Source organism: Electrona antarctica, assembly GCF_951216825.1.
Source record: "Electrona antarctica genome assembly, chromosome: 17".
Classification (NCBI taxonomy): Eukaryota; Metazoa; Chordata; class Actinopteri; order Myctophiformes; family Myctophidae; genus Electrona; species Electrona antarctica.
Window position 1 is genome coordinate 380,181 of NC_136798.1, and position 16,347 is coordinate 396,527.

Here is a 16,347-nt window from a genome sequence, read left to right on the forward strand (position 1 = left end):
TAGTGTAGTTAGTGTAGTTCATTCAGACAGCAGTGTGCATTGTTAGTGTAGTTAGTGTAGTTCATTCAGACAGCAGTGTGCATTGTTAGTGTAGATAGTGTAGTTCATTCAGACAGCAGTGTGCATTGTTAGTGTAGTTAGTGTAGTTCATTCAGACAGCAGTGTGCATTGTTAGTGTAGATAGTGTAGTTCATTCAGACAGCAGTGTGCATTGTTAGTGTAGATAGTGTAGTTCATTCAGACAGCAGTGTGCATTGTTAGTGTAGTCGAACAGTTCATTCAGACAGCAGTGTGCATTGTTAGTGTAGATAGTGTAGTTCATTCAGACAGCAGTGTGCATTGTTAGTGTAGATAGTGTAGTTCATTCAGACAGCAGTGTGCATTGTTAGTGTAGTTAGTGTAGTTCATTCAGACAGCAGTGTGCATTGTTAGTGTAGTTGAACAGTTCATTCAGACAGCAGTGTGCATTGTTAGTGTAGTTGTAGTTCATTCAGACAGCAGTGTGCATTGTTAGTGTAGTTGTAGTTCATTCAGACAGCAGTGTGCATTGTTAGTGTAGTTGTAGTTCATTCAGACAGCAGTGTGCATTGTTAGTGTAGTTGTAGTTCATTCAGACAGCAGTGTGCATTGTTAGTGTAGTTGAACAGTTCATTCAGACAGCAGTGTGCATTGTTAGTGTAGTTGTAGTTCATTCAGACAGCAGTGTGCATTGTTAGTGTAGTTGTAGTTCATTCAGACAGCAGTGTGCATTGTTAGTGTAGTTAGTGTAGTTCATTCAGACAGCAGTGTGCATTGTTAGTGTAGTTGAACAGTTCATTCAGACAGCAGTGTGCATTGTTAGTGTAGTTGTAGTTCATTCAGACAGCAGTGTGCATTGTTAGTGTAGTTGTAGTTCATTCAGACAGCAGTGTGCATTGTTAGTGTAGTTGTAGTTCATTCAGACAGCAGTGTGCATTGTTAGTGTAGTTGTAGTTCATTCAGACAGCAGTGTGCATTGTTAGTGTAGTTAGTGTAGTTCATTCAGACAGCAGTGTGCATTGTTAGTGTAGTTGAACAGTTCATTCAGACAGCAGTGTGCATTGTTAGTGTAGTTGTAGTTCATTCAGACAGCAGTGTGCATTGTTAGTGTAGTTGTAGTTCATTCAGACAGCAGTGTGCATTGTTAGTGTAGTTGTAGTTCATTCAGACAGCAGTGTGCATTGTTAGTGTAGTTGTAGTTCATTCAGACAGCAGTGTGCATTGTTAGTGTAGTTGAACAGTTCATTCAGACAGCAGTGTGCATTGTTAGTGTAGTTGTAGTTCATTCAGACAGCAGTGTGCATTGTTAGTGTAGTTGTAGTTCATTCAGACAGCAGTGTGCATTGTTAGTGTAGTTGTAGTTCATTCAGACAGCAGTGTGCATTGTTAGTGTAGTTGTAGTTCATTCAGACAGCAGTGTGCATTGTTAGTGTAGTTGTAGTTCATTCAGACAGCAGTGTGCATTGTTAGTGTAGATAGTGTAGTTCATTCAGACAGCAGTGTGCATTGTTAGTGTAGATAGTGTAGTTCATTCAGACAGCAGTGTGCATTGTTAGTGTAGATAGTGTAGTTCATTCAGACAGCAGTGTGCATTGTTAGTGTAGATAGTGTAGTTCATTCAGACAGCAGTGTGCATTGTTAGTGTAGATAGTGTAGTTCATTCAGACAGCAGTGTGCATTGTTAGTGTAGATAGTGTAGTTCATTCAGACAGCAGTGTGCATTGTTAGTGTAGATAGTGTAGTTCATTCAGACAGCAGTGTGCATTGTTAGTGTAGATAGTGTAGTTCATTCAGACAGCAGTGTGCATTGTTAGTGTAGTTAGTGTAGTTCATTCAGACAGCAGTGTGCATTGTTAGTGTAGATAGTGTAGTTCATTCAGACAGCAGTGTGCATTGTTAGTGTAGATAGTGTAGTTCATTCAGACAGCAGTGTGCATTGTTAGTGTAGTTAGTGTAGTTCATTCAGACAGCAGTGTGCATTGTTAGTGTAGTTAGTGTAGTTCATTCAGACAGCAGTGTGCATTGTTAGTGTAGTTGCACATTTTCTGCAACATCTTGCACATTTGTTTTAAACATGAATAAACCATAGCCTCACACACTGTCCCTGCGGCTACATGTGTTCATGTTCCTCAGTTCTCCCTCGTTAGAAACATCTCAGCGTGTCAAACGCACATTCAATAACAGTTCGATTGATCTCTATTTACACAATCCTGTGTGTGTTTGTGTGTGTGTGTGCGTGCGTGCCTCCGTGCATCCGTGCGTGCGTGTGTGTGCGTCCGTGCGTCTGTGTGTGCGCGCATCCGTGCGTCTGTGAGTGCGTGTGTGCGCGTCTGTGTGTGTGCGCGCATCCGTGCGTCTGTGAGTGCGTGCGCCCGCCCGTCTATGTGTGTGCGTGCGTGTGTGCGCCCGTCCGCCCGTGTGTGTGTGCGTGTGAGTGAGTGGGGGGGAATCTACAGAAGAATCCATGCACAGCTCAATCCAATCCCGTGCGTTTTATTTCCCTGTCCGTCACGGTTCTGTGGAAGGCAGCAATTAATTAACCCATTCTGGGCGGGAACCCCTGTTGGTGTTTTAGGCATTATGTTATAGCTTTAGATCTGCTATTTTTCAGAAATCTCGAAAATGTGGCGAAAATCTTTGAATGTATATTTTTTCAGAGCGAACGTTTTCAACTCAAATCTTTGCTTCTGGGGGGGTCGTTCCTGGAACAACATATTTTCAGATGGGAGGGTCGGTGGCCAATTACATATCATTTTTGGGGTCCATGACATGAAATATTGAGCACCACCTGGCACCGATATAGAAACATATCTAGGTATTTCAGAAAACTGTCATGATTTCGACGTCAGGCCTAACTGGGTTAACGCGTCAACGTCTTTAGAGACGGCAGCCAATAGAACGTGACATCTGAGACAATTACAACGTCTTTAGAGACGGCAGCCAATAGAACGTGACATCTGAGACGTCTTTAGAGACGGCAGCCAATAGAACGTGACATCTGAGACGTCTTTAGAGACGGCAGCCAATAGAACGTGACATCTGAGACGTCTTTAGAGACGGCAGCCAATAGAACGTCTTTAGAGACGGCAGCCAATAGAACGTCTTTAGAGACGGCAGCCAATAGAACGTGACATCTGATGCAATTACAAGCTGTACTACAATCTGTTACCGCCGGTGATCTAGCTGTCACCCGTCAGACTGACACTCCGGTGGGTTGAACCTGACGGGCTCCTCCGGGGGGGGGGGGGGGGGGGCAACTAAGGCACGAGGAGACCAATGTGAGTGAAGGACGCAAAAGGATGGATGAGAATTTCTGAGAGTTTAAAGCCAAATTTCAATGCCTGCCTGCCTGCCTGCCTGCCTGCCTTGCCTGCCTTGCCTGCCTTGCCTGCTTGCCTGCCTTGCCTGCCTTGCCTGCCTTGCCTGCCTGCCTGCCTGCCTGCCTGCCTTGCCTGCCTGCCTGCCTGCCTTGCCTGCCTGCCTGCCTGCCTGCCTGCCTGCCTGCCTTGCCTGCCTGCCTGCCTGCCTGCCTGCCTGCCTGCCTGCCTGCCTGCCTTGCCTGCCTGCCTGCCTGCCTGCCTGCCTTGCCTGCCTTGCCTGCCTGCCTGCCTGCCTGCCTGCCTGCCTGCCTGCCTGCCTTGCCTGCCTGCCTGCCTGCCTGCCTGCCTGCCTGCCTGCCTGCCTGCCTGCCTTGCCTGCCTGCCTGCCTGCCTGCCTGCCTGCCTGCCTGCCTGCCTGCCTGACTGCCTGTCTCGTCTCGTCTCTTCTTATCAGAGGCAATTAAAGACCTGCACCTGAAGATTAACTACGGTTGAGAGGACTTGTGAGTGTGTGTGTGTGTGTGTGTGTGTGTGTGAGTCTATGTCGGGTGAGTGCGAGTGTGTGCGTGTCCGTGTGCGTGTGCGAGTGAGCGTGTGCGTGTGTGTGTGTGTGCGTGTTACCGAGGTTAGCGTGTCCGTAACAGAAGATGCATCCGTCCGCTCCGTTGATCACTGATTGGACGACCTCGGCCACGGTCCCAGAGCACACCTCAGCCTATCAGAACACAGCAACACAAAACAACACAGCTCAGCCTATCAGAACACAGCAACACAAAACAACACAGCTCAGCCTATCAGAGCACAAAACAACACCATCAGCCAATCACACGTCAGCGCACACACACACACACACACACACACACACACACACACACACACACACACACACACACACACACACACACACACACACACACACACACACACACACACACACACACACACACACACACACACACACACACACACACACACACACACACACACACACACACACACAGAGCAGATCTACAAGCTCAAAACGTCGTACGGTCAAAAAAAAAAAAAAAAAAGTTTGACTATGGAGATGAGTTTCGCCCGACAACAGCCATAACCTAGTTCTAGTTTTATGATTTAATGCCAGACATTGGTTTTTTTTACTTCAATGACCTGCTGTACTGCATGCTCTCTCTCTCTGTCTCTCCAACGTAAGTGTGAAAGATGTTCACCTCTCTCTCTCTGTCTCTCTCTCTCTCTCTGTGTCTCTCTCTCTCTGTCTGTCTCTCTCTCCAACGTAAGTGTGAAAGATGTTCACCTCTCTGTCTCTCTCTCTGTCTCTCTCTGTCTCTCTCTCTCTGTCTCTGTCTCTCTCTCTCCGTCTCTCTCTCCAACGTAAGTGTGAAAGATGTTCACCTCTCTCTCTCTCTCTCTCTCTGTCTCTCTCTCTCTGTGTCTCTCTCTCTCTCTCTCTCTCCAACGTAAGTGTGAAATATGTTCACCTCTCTCTCTCTCTGTCTCTCTCTCTCTGTCTCTCTCTGTCTCTCTCTCTCTCTCCAACGTAAGTGTGAAAGATGTTCACCTCTCTCTCTCTCTCTCTCTCTCTCTCTCTCTCTCTCTCTCTCTCTCTCTCTCTCTCTCTCTCTCTCTCTCTCTCTCTCTCTCTCTCTCTCTCTCTCTCTCTCTCTCTCTCTCTCTCTCTCTCTCTCTCTCTCTCTCTCTCTCTCTCTCTCTCTCTCTCTCTCTCTCTCTCTCTCTCTCTCTCTCTCTCTCTGGGGACACAGTAGGTGTCCCTGTGATGAAGTTCTCAGACTGCGTGCGCGAGCGTGCCGTCTCCATATCATTCGCGCGTACAGTGCCAGTGCCTCACCTCACGCACAGTTTAAGGTGTGTTTCACCAAACACACTCATTTCACCATAAACATACAATAAGGTCTGGAACTACACAATATTTAGTAACTTTTTTAAGTAAGTGAGAAGGACGTTTATAGTAGCTAAATAGTAGCTAAATAGTAGCTAAATAGTAGCTACATTGGATCCATGCCAGCAGCGCTACAGAATGCACAGCAACGTATATAGGAGCAGCTATGATGGGAAGGGAGGGAAACGGCTGTTTTTTTCTCCCATCTCCACAGTAGAATATAATGAGATCCACTTCTCTGACAGAGTTACAGAGTCCCCCATGCGCTGCATGCATGCCTGCAGCCTGGCTGACACTCCTGTCCTAAATGTCTGCTGTATCATCTCCACTATATTGGACCCTATTGTGCACAGATACAACCTGAGGCATAGATACTGTAGCAGTTTGGAAAGCTCCCGGAAACCATAACTTCCTCCCCTGGTGAGGAAGAAGGCTTCCTCCGTCCTGGATGTCTGACTGAGTTGTTGCTGTCGTGTGGAAAACTTATATGTTTAAAAAAAAAGGAGAATCTGTGTTCCAAGCTCTTTCATTTTGTTTACTTAGTTTTAACGCACCCCTCACCAACCTTAATCCGGTCGTTTTAACGCACCCCTCACCAACCTTAATCAGGTCGTTTTAACGCACCCCTCACCAACCTTAGTCCGGTCGTTTTAACGCACCCCTCACCAACCTTTGTCTGGTCGTTTTAACTCACCCTTCACCAACCTTAATCCGGTCGTTTTAACTCACCCCTCACCAACCTTAATCCGGTCGTTTTAACGCACCCCTCACCAACCTTAATCTGGTCGTTTTAACGCACCCCTCACCAACCTTAGTCCGGTCGTTTTAACTCACCCCTCACCAACCTTAATCCGGTCGTTTTAACGCACCCCTCACCAACCTTAATCCGGTCATTTTAACGCACCCCTCACCAACCTTAATCAGGTCATTTTAACGCACCCCTCACCAACCCTAATCCGGTCATTTTAACACACCCCTCACCAACCTTAATCCAGTCATTTTAACGCACCCCTCACCAACCTTAATCCGGTCGTTTTAACGCACCCCTCACCAACCTTAATCCAGTCATTTTAATGCACCCCTCACCAACCTTAATCAGGTCATTTTAACGCACCCCTCACCAACCCTAATCCAGGCATTTTAACACACCCCTCACCAACCTTAATCCGGTCGTTTTAACGCACCCCTCACCAACCTTAATCCAGTCATTTTAACGCACCCCTCACCAACCTTAATACGGTCATTTTAACGCACCCCTCACCAACCTTAATCCAGTCATTTTAACGCACCCCTCACCAACCTTAATCCAGTCATTTTAACGCACCCCTCACCAACTTTATGTCTAACCAAAGGATGCCTCCCGACACGAACAATGACTTTCAATTTCACTGAACTCTGAAACACGTAGATCGGCTACTTTTTCCTGCTACTTTTCTGTGACACTGTGGTGTTATGATGAAGTAGGGCCTTCATTTACCCTGAAGGATCGTCCCTGTGGGGTTTGAAAGCCTGAAACTGTTCAAATTCTTGTAGATCTTCGACTTTTGATGCATGCTCTTGCGTGACGCTGTGTTGTTCTTGCTTACTGTAAAGCGCTCTGGACTAAGATAGTCTGCTAAATGCCTATAAAGTGTAAGTTGTACAATTATATGATCAAGTAGGGCATTCATCTACGAGGAAATAAATAACAAAAAAAACACAAAAAAGTTCAAACTTGGAGATAACAGGTTTCTACCTGACAGCTCCAGGCACAGGTTCGGAGCTCAGAAAGCCGCTCCCCCAGGGGGACAGCTCCCCCTCCCCCAGGGGGACAGCTCCTGAGTATTTATTTTTCCTTCTTTTTTTGACAGAGATTTGTCATTTTCAGGTTGCGTGGGCTCCCAATTTATTTCGCATCGTGACGGCCGGCAGGACGGATAGGTACTTTTCCTTCACTCGAGTATTTCCAATGGTTGATTACTTCATACTTCTACTACTACTACTATCTCAGAGGCGAATTGTCACAATCTGTCCCTCCACCTCTCCTTCCCCCTCCCCCCTCTCTCAGTTCACTATGGAGCTGGAGTCATTCTGTAATCCAACCAGCACATCAGGAGCAATTAGGGGTTCATCGTCTTGCTCAAGGACACTCGACACTAACTCTGGAGAGGCCCCCAGTGGGACGTGCCTCAAGAACCTCCTTACAGTCCCCAGGGAGACGCCCCCAGGGGCATCCTAACCAGATACCCATTTAGGAGCGAGAGCTACAAGCTCATAGCACGGCACCGAGTGCGTAGATCTGCTATTTTTTCCAATAGCTAAAAACACCAAAAGGGGTTCCCGTCCTGAATGTACAGTATGTATGAATACAATTAAATCTTTGACTCTTAACCCATTTTGGGCGGGAACTCCTTTTGGTGTTAGCATTATGTTATGCTCTAGCTATTGAAAAATAGCAATCCAATCCAACTTTATTTATAGAGCACATTTAAAAACAACAGAGTTGACCAAAGTGCTTTACATAACATAACAAAAGACACAAATGTCACGGCCCCTTGGCCTGGCCTACAGGGCCTATGCTGTGTATATGGTACTGCCCTGTGTGTGTGTTTCTCTCACAGATCATGTGGGCGTCGGCCCACTTACAGACTCATTAGGTGTATTAGGAGCACCTGTCCAGTGCTCCTGGAACCTCCTATAAAAGAGGGCTTGCCAGCCATTATCGTTCCCCTCTCCAGATGACAGCACCCTTCTGTTTCTTTCCCTTACCTGTTTGATTTGCACACTACAACACCCATTCACCATACTATCCACACATCCACACTGACACCACTGATCTCACTGACTTCCACATCTCATACATTCTGTAAGCATTATTTGACCTTTTATAGTATTAGTTACCTTTTTGTGAATAAAGTATTGTTATTTGAACACTGTTACTGCGTCCTCCTCCATTTGTCATGGCCCAACGGGCCGGGTTATGACAAATTGGGGGCTCGCGGCCACTTAAAGCAACTCGGGTTGGCTGTGACTCTACGAACAGGTAAAAGAAAATTTCCTGTTGTTTGAAGCCTACTTTGGCAATTTAAGTCACAGCATTTTTGAGGAGGTGCATGGTGGTGTTTGAATAACAATTTGTTTGAGTGACTAATTAGCTAATTGGGTAACACCTTGTTTAAATTACAATTTGTTTAGAAATGTTTGGTTAACAAGTTGTTTTGAATGACAACTTGTTTTGATTAATTTGAGGGTCAATTTGTTTAATTAACATTTTGTTGTGTTAACATTTTTGAGTAATTGATTTATCTGTTTTGTTAAATACAATTATTTAAATTTTGTTTTGTGCTGTCATTTAGTTGCCACTTATTGTGGTAATTAGGGCAAGTGGGGCAGGTGTGTCTAGACAATCTGAGGGGAGGTGTTCCCCACCCACATAGGTCAGCGGCGTTCCCCCATATGGGATTCGTTTGTTTGATTTCTTTGTGTTTTTTTGGGTTTGATAGATTGCTGTCCCACACAAGCTGGGATAGGGTGGTACCCCTGAGATGCCCAGTGTTGGCAGGGGAACTCGGGAGGCCCACTGAAGACTAGGGCAAGTTATGGTAGTTTGGTTTTTGGTTAGGCAGTTTAGGTAGGGGGAACACCGCTCCTGTAGGCGCACCTGTTTCACCTGTCCTAAATTGGCAGGGAGGGAACGTTTGTTCCGATTGGGAATTTTGTTTTCTATTTAAAAAACAAATTAATTCATAAAAAAAAAAAAAAAAAGCTACTTTGTAGAGTGGTGTAAAAAAAAAAAAAAAACTGTCACGTCTAGTTTTTTGCCTTGAAAAATGGCTACTGCTGAAGTTTTTTTTGAGACTCCATGTGATGCAACTCTAAGTAGTTTGGGTAAGGACCAGCTGCTTAGAGTGGCGGATTATTACAAAATTGAGATTCATGACAGAAGGATAAGGGAGACTAAAATAAAATCAATTTTGATTGCCAATCTGATAGACCTGGGGATCCTAGAAGAGTCCCCTGAGGTAGTGGTTAGTGAGCCTAAACTACCCACTAGTCAGCTTCTCACATTTGAGCAACAGAAAGAGTTGATTATTCTGCAGACAGAGCAGCTTACGCTGCGGACAGAGCAGCAGAGGCTGAAGTCAGAGTCAGAGATCCAGGTTGAAAGGCTGCGGGTAGAGCAGTCTAGGATTGAGGTGGAAAAAAGCAAACTTGAGTTAATAAAAGAAGGCAAACTGTCAGCTGACCATGTTGGGGTGTCCGGTGGTAGGCCAACGGCCTTGGGTTCTCAAGCCCATGATTTTGACATTTTCAGCAATTTGCGCCTTGTGCCCAAATTTAATGAAAAGGACCCAGAGACTTTCTTTTCCATGTTTGAGCGAGTAGCCGAGGTTCGTCAATGGCCAGAGTCTGCCCGCACGTTAATGCTCCAATGTGTATTAACAGGCAGGGCGCAGGAGGCCTATTCCTGTCTTAGCCCTGCGGACAGTCAAAGTTATTCCAAGGTTAAGTCAGCGGTGCTAAAGGCTTTCGAACTCGTTCCAGAAGCCTACCGTAAACGCTTCCGCACATGGCGGAAAACTGACAACAAGACTCATCTAGAGTTTGCACGTGACTTGTCATGCTATTTTGCTCGCTGGTGCGCCGCACTAGATGTGGGGGATTATGATGGGTTGTGTAACCTGATAGTCCTTGAGCAATTTAAGAACACCTTGCCTGAGCACATTGCCAACTACATCAGTGACCGGAGAGTTGAAACTGCTGCCGAAGCGGCTGCTTTGGCAGACGAGTATGTGCTGACACACAAGCGCTCTCATGGAGATCGGCGCTCCTTTGGCCAGCCTAATGATGGTGGTGAGGGCGCACGTGGCAAAAGTGGCTCTCCTGGTGGTTCAGGCATGGCGGTGTTGGAGGCGAAGACTGAGTATGGCACACGTGAGGAGAAAATATGCAACTTCTGTCACAAGAAGGGGCACTGGAAAATTGATTGTTACGCTCTAAAAGCGAAGACATCTAAGTCTACCTCTTTCCCTGCAAAAGGTGCGGCTATGGCTGTGCCTGCACTAAGCATGGGGGAGGTACAGGTCAGGGAAGTCAATGGGTCATGTCAAGTTCTTGAGGTTGATGCATCCTATAGGCCGTTTGTCAGTGAGGGTTTTGTGTCACTGGTAGGAAGCAATGTCAAGGTACCAGTAACAATATTGCGTGACACGGCAGCTTTTGACACATTTATTGAAGCATCAGTGTTGCCATTTAATGCAGAAAGTGCTACAGAGTCCTCTATTCCTGTTTTGGGGATGGGTTTAACTGTCCTCCATGTGCCTGTTCACAACGTCATGCTATATTCCGATTTCTTCCAGGGTCTGACAGGCGTGGCAGTGCGTCCCGCTTTACCTGTGGCAGGGGTAAATGTCATCCTGGGTAATGGTTTGGCTGGGGCACGTGTGTGGGCGGATGTACCACCACCTTTAATAGTGGATTCAGTGCCATTGGTAAGAATTCAACCTGATGAAGATGAAACTGAGTTTCCTGAAGTGTTCACAGCTTGTGCAGTGACACGCGCTATGGCGCGTGCACAGTCTGATGAAAATGCAAGTACCTTAGGAAAGAACAAAAATGTAGTTTCAGGACCAATGTTTTCCTTAGCTGACTTTCCTTTGTCAGTCTCACAGGATGACCTGAGGGTGGAGCAGCAGGCTGATCTCTCACTCAAATGTCTGCTGGATCAGGTGGTTACTGATGCGGAGATAGAGAGCAGTGCCCGTGGCTACTTCCTTCAGGATGGGTTGCTGGTAAGGAAGTGGGTCCCACATGGTGAGGGTTTCGTGGGTGATCCCATTCTCCAAATTGTGCTGCCAGCTAACTTTCGTGACTCTGTTTTGAAATTGGCACATGAGGGGTCAGGGCATCTTGGTGTCCGGAAAACTTATGATCGGGTGCTGAGGCATTTTTACTGGCCGCGTTTGAAGCGAGATGTGGCGGCGCATGTCAAGACTTGCCACACATGCCAGTTAACAAGTAAACCAAATCAGATCCTCAAACCTGCTCCTCTGTTGCCAATTCCAGCTATCAGTAAACCCTTTGAGCATTTGATCATTGACTGTGTGGGCCCACTTCCTCGCTCTAAATCTGGTGCAGTATATCTTCTCACTGCAATGTGTCAAAGTACTCGTTACCCTGCAGCCTATCCATTACGCACCATTACGGCTAGGTCAGTTGTGAGGGCCTTGTCACAGTTCATTTCTATTTTCGGCATTCCCAAGGTCATCCAGAGTGACAGGGGGAGCAATTTCACCTCTCATCTCTTCTCACAGGTATTGAAGCAGCTTAATGTCAAACACAATCTGGCCTCTGCTTATCATGCGCAGAGCCAAGGTGCATTGGAGCGGTTCCATCAGACATTGAAGTCATTGCTGCGTGCCTATTGCACACAAATGGAGGGGGATTGGGAGGAAGGTTTGCCTTGGTTGATGCTTGCAGCCAGGGAGGTTACACAGGAGAGCACTGGGTTTAGCCCAAATGACTTGGTTTTTGGCCACACTGTACGGGGGCCTTTAGCCATTTTGAGTGACCAGTGGAAAGGTGTTGAAGCTCCTCGCAACCTGCTAGACTATGTCAATGGTTTCCGGCGTCGACTTTATGCAGCTGCAGAGCTAGCTAGAGAAAAGTTGGAGTGTGCCCAAAGCAAGATGAAGAAACTTTATGACAGGCGCACAGAGCTGAGGGTTTTCAGCCCTGGCGATCGTGTTTTGGCATTGTTGCCAATCATAGGCTCGCCATTCCAAGCCAAATTTTCAGGTCCTTATACTGTAGTCAAGAAAATTTCTGACTTGAACTATACGATTTCCACTCCTCTGCGGAGGAAATCCACTCAACTGTGTCATGTTAACTTGTTAAAGCCGTATCATGATCGTGCGTCCACTTCGCCTGATGTACAGTCTAAGGTGGATGACGTTCATGCTGCGTGTTTAGCAAGTAGAGTGTCGGTGATCACTTCTCCTCATTCGGTTGAGGAGGAGGAAGAAGACGGTTTGCCTGCTGTTGACCCAGCCTTGTTACAAGGTCGGTTGAGAAACTCTGAGACACTCGGTAATCTGGATGCTTTGTTACATCATTTGCCTGGGAAAGAGAGAGCAGATTTGACTGAGGTTATCCGGGCTTTCCCATGCCTGTTCAATGATACCCCTGGTCAAACTCATCTGATTGAGCATGACATTGAGGTCGAAGGTGCTCTCCCTATCCGGCAGAGATTTTACAGAGTAAATGTTGAGAAACGGAAGCATCTAGATGCCGAGATCAAATACATGCTGGAAAACTGTATAGCTGAGCCGTCTGCCTCGAGCTGGGCGTCGCCTTGTCTCCTTGTTCCGAAATCTGATAACACTTTCAGGTTTTGCACAGATTTTCGAAAAGTAAATGCTGTCACTAAACCAGACTCATTTCCTCTTCCTCGTATGGAAGATTGTGTAGATGAAATTGGACATGCCAAGTTTGTAAGCAAATTTGATCTACTTAAAGGATATTGGCAAGTGCCTTTGTCCAAGCGGGCGCAGGAAATTTCTGCCTTTATAACTCCAAAAGGTCTGTTTTCCTACAAAGTAATGCCATTTGGGTTGCGGAACGCACCTGCGACATTTCAGCGACTCATGACATGTGTGCTGGGAGATCTTGAGGGTTGTACGGTCTACCTAGATGACGTCGTTGTGTTTTCGGACTCATGGTCTCAACATGTGGAACGCATTCACGCTCTATTCAGGCGCCTGGCCGAGGCTGGTCTCACTGTGAACCTGGCAAAGTGTGAATTTGCCAAGGCCACAGTGACCTACCTTGGTCGAGTGGTTGGACAGGGTCAGGTTCGCCCAGTTGTGGCAAAAGTGAGTGCAGTTGCACAGTACCCAGCTCCATCCACAAAAAAAGAGTTGCTGCGGTTCCTTGGTCTAGTAGGGTATTACAGATGTTTCTGTCGTAATTTCTCTACTGTTGTGGCTCCCCTCACTAATCTGTTAAAGTCTAGTGTTGAATACATTTGGTCTGACGAATGTAAAAAAGCATTTGAATCTATCAAGGGTCTGTTATGTTCTGCTCCTGTCCTTGCAGCACCTCGTTTTGACCGTCCATTCACTCTACAGGTGGATGCTAGTCACGTGGGTACTGGTGGGGTTTTATTACAGACAGACGACTTGGGATTCGACAAACCCGTGAGCTTTTTCTCAAGAAAGTTTAACTCCTACCAGTTGAATTATTCCACTATAGAAAAGGAGGCTCTGGCTTTAATATGGGCATTGAAACATTTTGATGTCTATGTAGTGTCTGGGGCTGCGCCTGTGGTGGTCTACACTGACCATAACCCACTAACTTTTCTAAATTCATTGCAATGTCCCAATCAGAGATTAATTCGCTGGTCCCTAATGTTGCAGTCTTATTGGCTGGAAATCAGATACATTAAGGGGGTAGAAAATGTTGTGGCAGATGCCCTTTCCAGAGTGCCTTAAACTGGAGGCAAAAATATAACTTGTGTTTCTCTTGTCCCATCTTCTGCTCCTCCTTTTTCTGTCTGCTCCTGCCTCCTGCTCCTCTCCTCTTAGATGCTCCAGGAATCCATGGTAAATCTTGGTTGCTGAGGGGGGGAAGCGGGTGTGCTGGTTGTGGACAGGATTGGTTGGAACGAAAGTAGTTTGGCGGCAAGTTGGATTTAAATTCACTTTAAAATTTTCATTATATGTTCTTCTTGATTTATTTGATTAAATTTGTTGTTAAGTTAAGGTTTAGACCAACTCGGTCCCTTATGGTCCCTCATTTTGAAGGGGGAGGGTGTCACGGCCCCTTGGCCTGGCCTACAGGGCCTATGCTGTGTATATGGTACTGCCCTGTGTGTGTGTTTCTCTCACAGATCATGTGGGCGTCGGCCCACTTACAGACTCATTAGGTGTATTAGGAGCACCTGTCCAGTGCTCCTGGAACCTCCTATAAAAGAGGGCTTGCCAGCCATTATCGTTCCCCTCTCCAGATGACAGCACCCTTCTGTTTCTTTCCCTTACCTGTTTGATTTGCACACTACAACACCCATTCACCATACTATCCACACATCCACACTGACACCACTGATCTCACTGACTTCCACATCTCATACATTCTGTAAGCATTATTTGACCTTTTATAGTATTAGTTACCTTTTTGTGAATAAAGTATTGTTATTTGAACACTGTTACTGCGTCCTCCTCCATTTGTCATGGCCCAACGGGCCGGGTTATGACACAAATAAAAGTGCACAAAATCGTCAAACACATTATAGAGATACAAATATACAATAGGGTGGAGAAAAACAAAACAAAAAGTAAAAAAAGAATATATATATATATATATCTCACTCTGGGTTAAAAGCTTGGGAATAAAACTCGAAGAACGACTGACATAGAAACATAGCCTTTTCAGAAAACTGTAAGGATGTAGAAGACATTTTTAGAATCTGATCTCAGGTCAAAAAGGGTTGAACCCCCCACAGCCCTCCCTCCACCCCTCCTCTCACCTGCGATGCATCCTGGGTAAAGATGGCGTCGAAGGTGAAGATCTTCGGCGCCGAGGCGGGCGGCCGTCTCTGAGCGCCGCTGCCGCCGGTGGAGGAGGAGGAGGAGGAAGTGACCTCACACAGCGTCAGCTGCTTCCTGGAGGAAGTGACCTCGCACAGCGTCAGCTGCTTCCTGCGCGCGTCCACCTTCAGGAAGGACTCTGAAGTGTCGCTCTGCACCGCACACACCCGGAGCATCACCTTCACCTGAGCACGCGCGCGCACACACACACACACACACACACACACACACACACACACACACACACACACACACACACACACACACACACACACACACACACACACACACACACACACACACACACACACACACACACACACACACACACACACACACACACACACCACCTTCAGGAAGGACTCTGATGTGTCGCTCTGCACCGCACACACCCGGAGCATCACCTTCACCTGAGCACACACGCACGCACGCACGCACGTACGCACAGACCAGTGTTGATTTTGACAGAACATTTAGTCATAATTTTGTTTTAGTCCTAGTGTTCTGAATGACATAGAGCACCGAAGTCCTGACGTCACTGTCAGTAGAGGGCGTCAGTACCCAGGTTCGTGTACTTTTTATTTGCATTGTAATCTCCATAGGGGAATTTTAGATCGCCTCATATAAGAACACATTAATTCCATTTTCTCCAGAAACTGGCTGTATAAAATATGAATGGACATCATTAACGACGCACAGCCACTCCCCTGACAGAAAGGCCGGGGTGGTCGGTTTATTTTTCAAACACAGTTCTTATATGAAGCGACCTAAAATCCCCCTATGGAGATTACAATGCAAATAAAAAAATACATGAACCTGTGTATTGACGCCCTCTACTGAAAGTGACGTCAGACTTCGGTGCTCTATTCTGTTAAGTTTTAGTCATATTTTAGTCATATGAAATGTTTTAGCTTTAGTCTAGTTTTAGTTGACTAAATGTCATACAATTTTAGTCGATCAAATCTACAGTTGATTTAGTCGACAAAAAATATATATTTTGGCAGGCCTTGATGGTGTCGTAATGCCTGATTTTGCATTCACACAGCAGTAGCAGACCCACAAGGTCGATTTGTGGCACGTTTCGACATTGTAAGATCTGCCACTTTTTCAGAAAATATTGTTTGAATCCTGAAAACATTTTTTTAGACAGAGACCATATATTTATTTTTATATGTCCATCAAATATGTGCAGAGTGGACAGTTTGGACAGTTTGTGTGTCGGCCGAGGTTCAAAGCCAGTAGCAACGTGACCGGTCAGCACTTTTTAAATGACCTGTGACCTTGGTGCCTGGCAGAGCGTGTCACTACCTCTGAACATGACACACACACAGCAGCAAGACATGTGCACGCACGCACGCGCGCGCGCACGCACGCACGCACGCACGCACACGCACACGCACACGCACGCACACGCACACGCACACGCACACGCACACGCACACGCACACACACACACACACACACACACACACACACACACACACACACACACACACGGGCGAGCAGAGGTCTGATGAGAGATTTCAGCACCACAGACAGCTCCCTG

The 16,347-nt window shown here is 46.5% G+C and overlaps 1 protein-coding gene across 1 annotated transcript in view; it reads right to left on the minus strand.

Annotated features, from left to right (window-relative positions):
• Positions 1 to 16,347, minus strand: part of LOC306940546 (kinesin-like protein KIF26A) — a gene marked incomplete at both ends in the record, with an annotated part of 128,181 nt that overhangs the window by 52,262 nt on the left and 59,572 nt on the right. The window contains 2 exons of the mRNA XM_079525643.1: positions 3,960 to 4,053; positions 14,741 to 14,986. Coding sequence (XP_079381769.1) covers positions 3,960 to 4,053; positions 14,741 to 14,986 — 340 coding nt within the window. The remainder of the gene's footprint in view (positions 1 to 3,959; positions 4,054 to 14,740; positions 14,987 to 16,347) is intronic.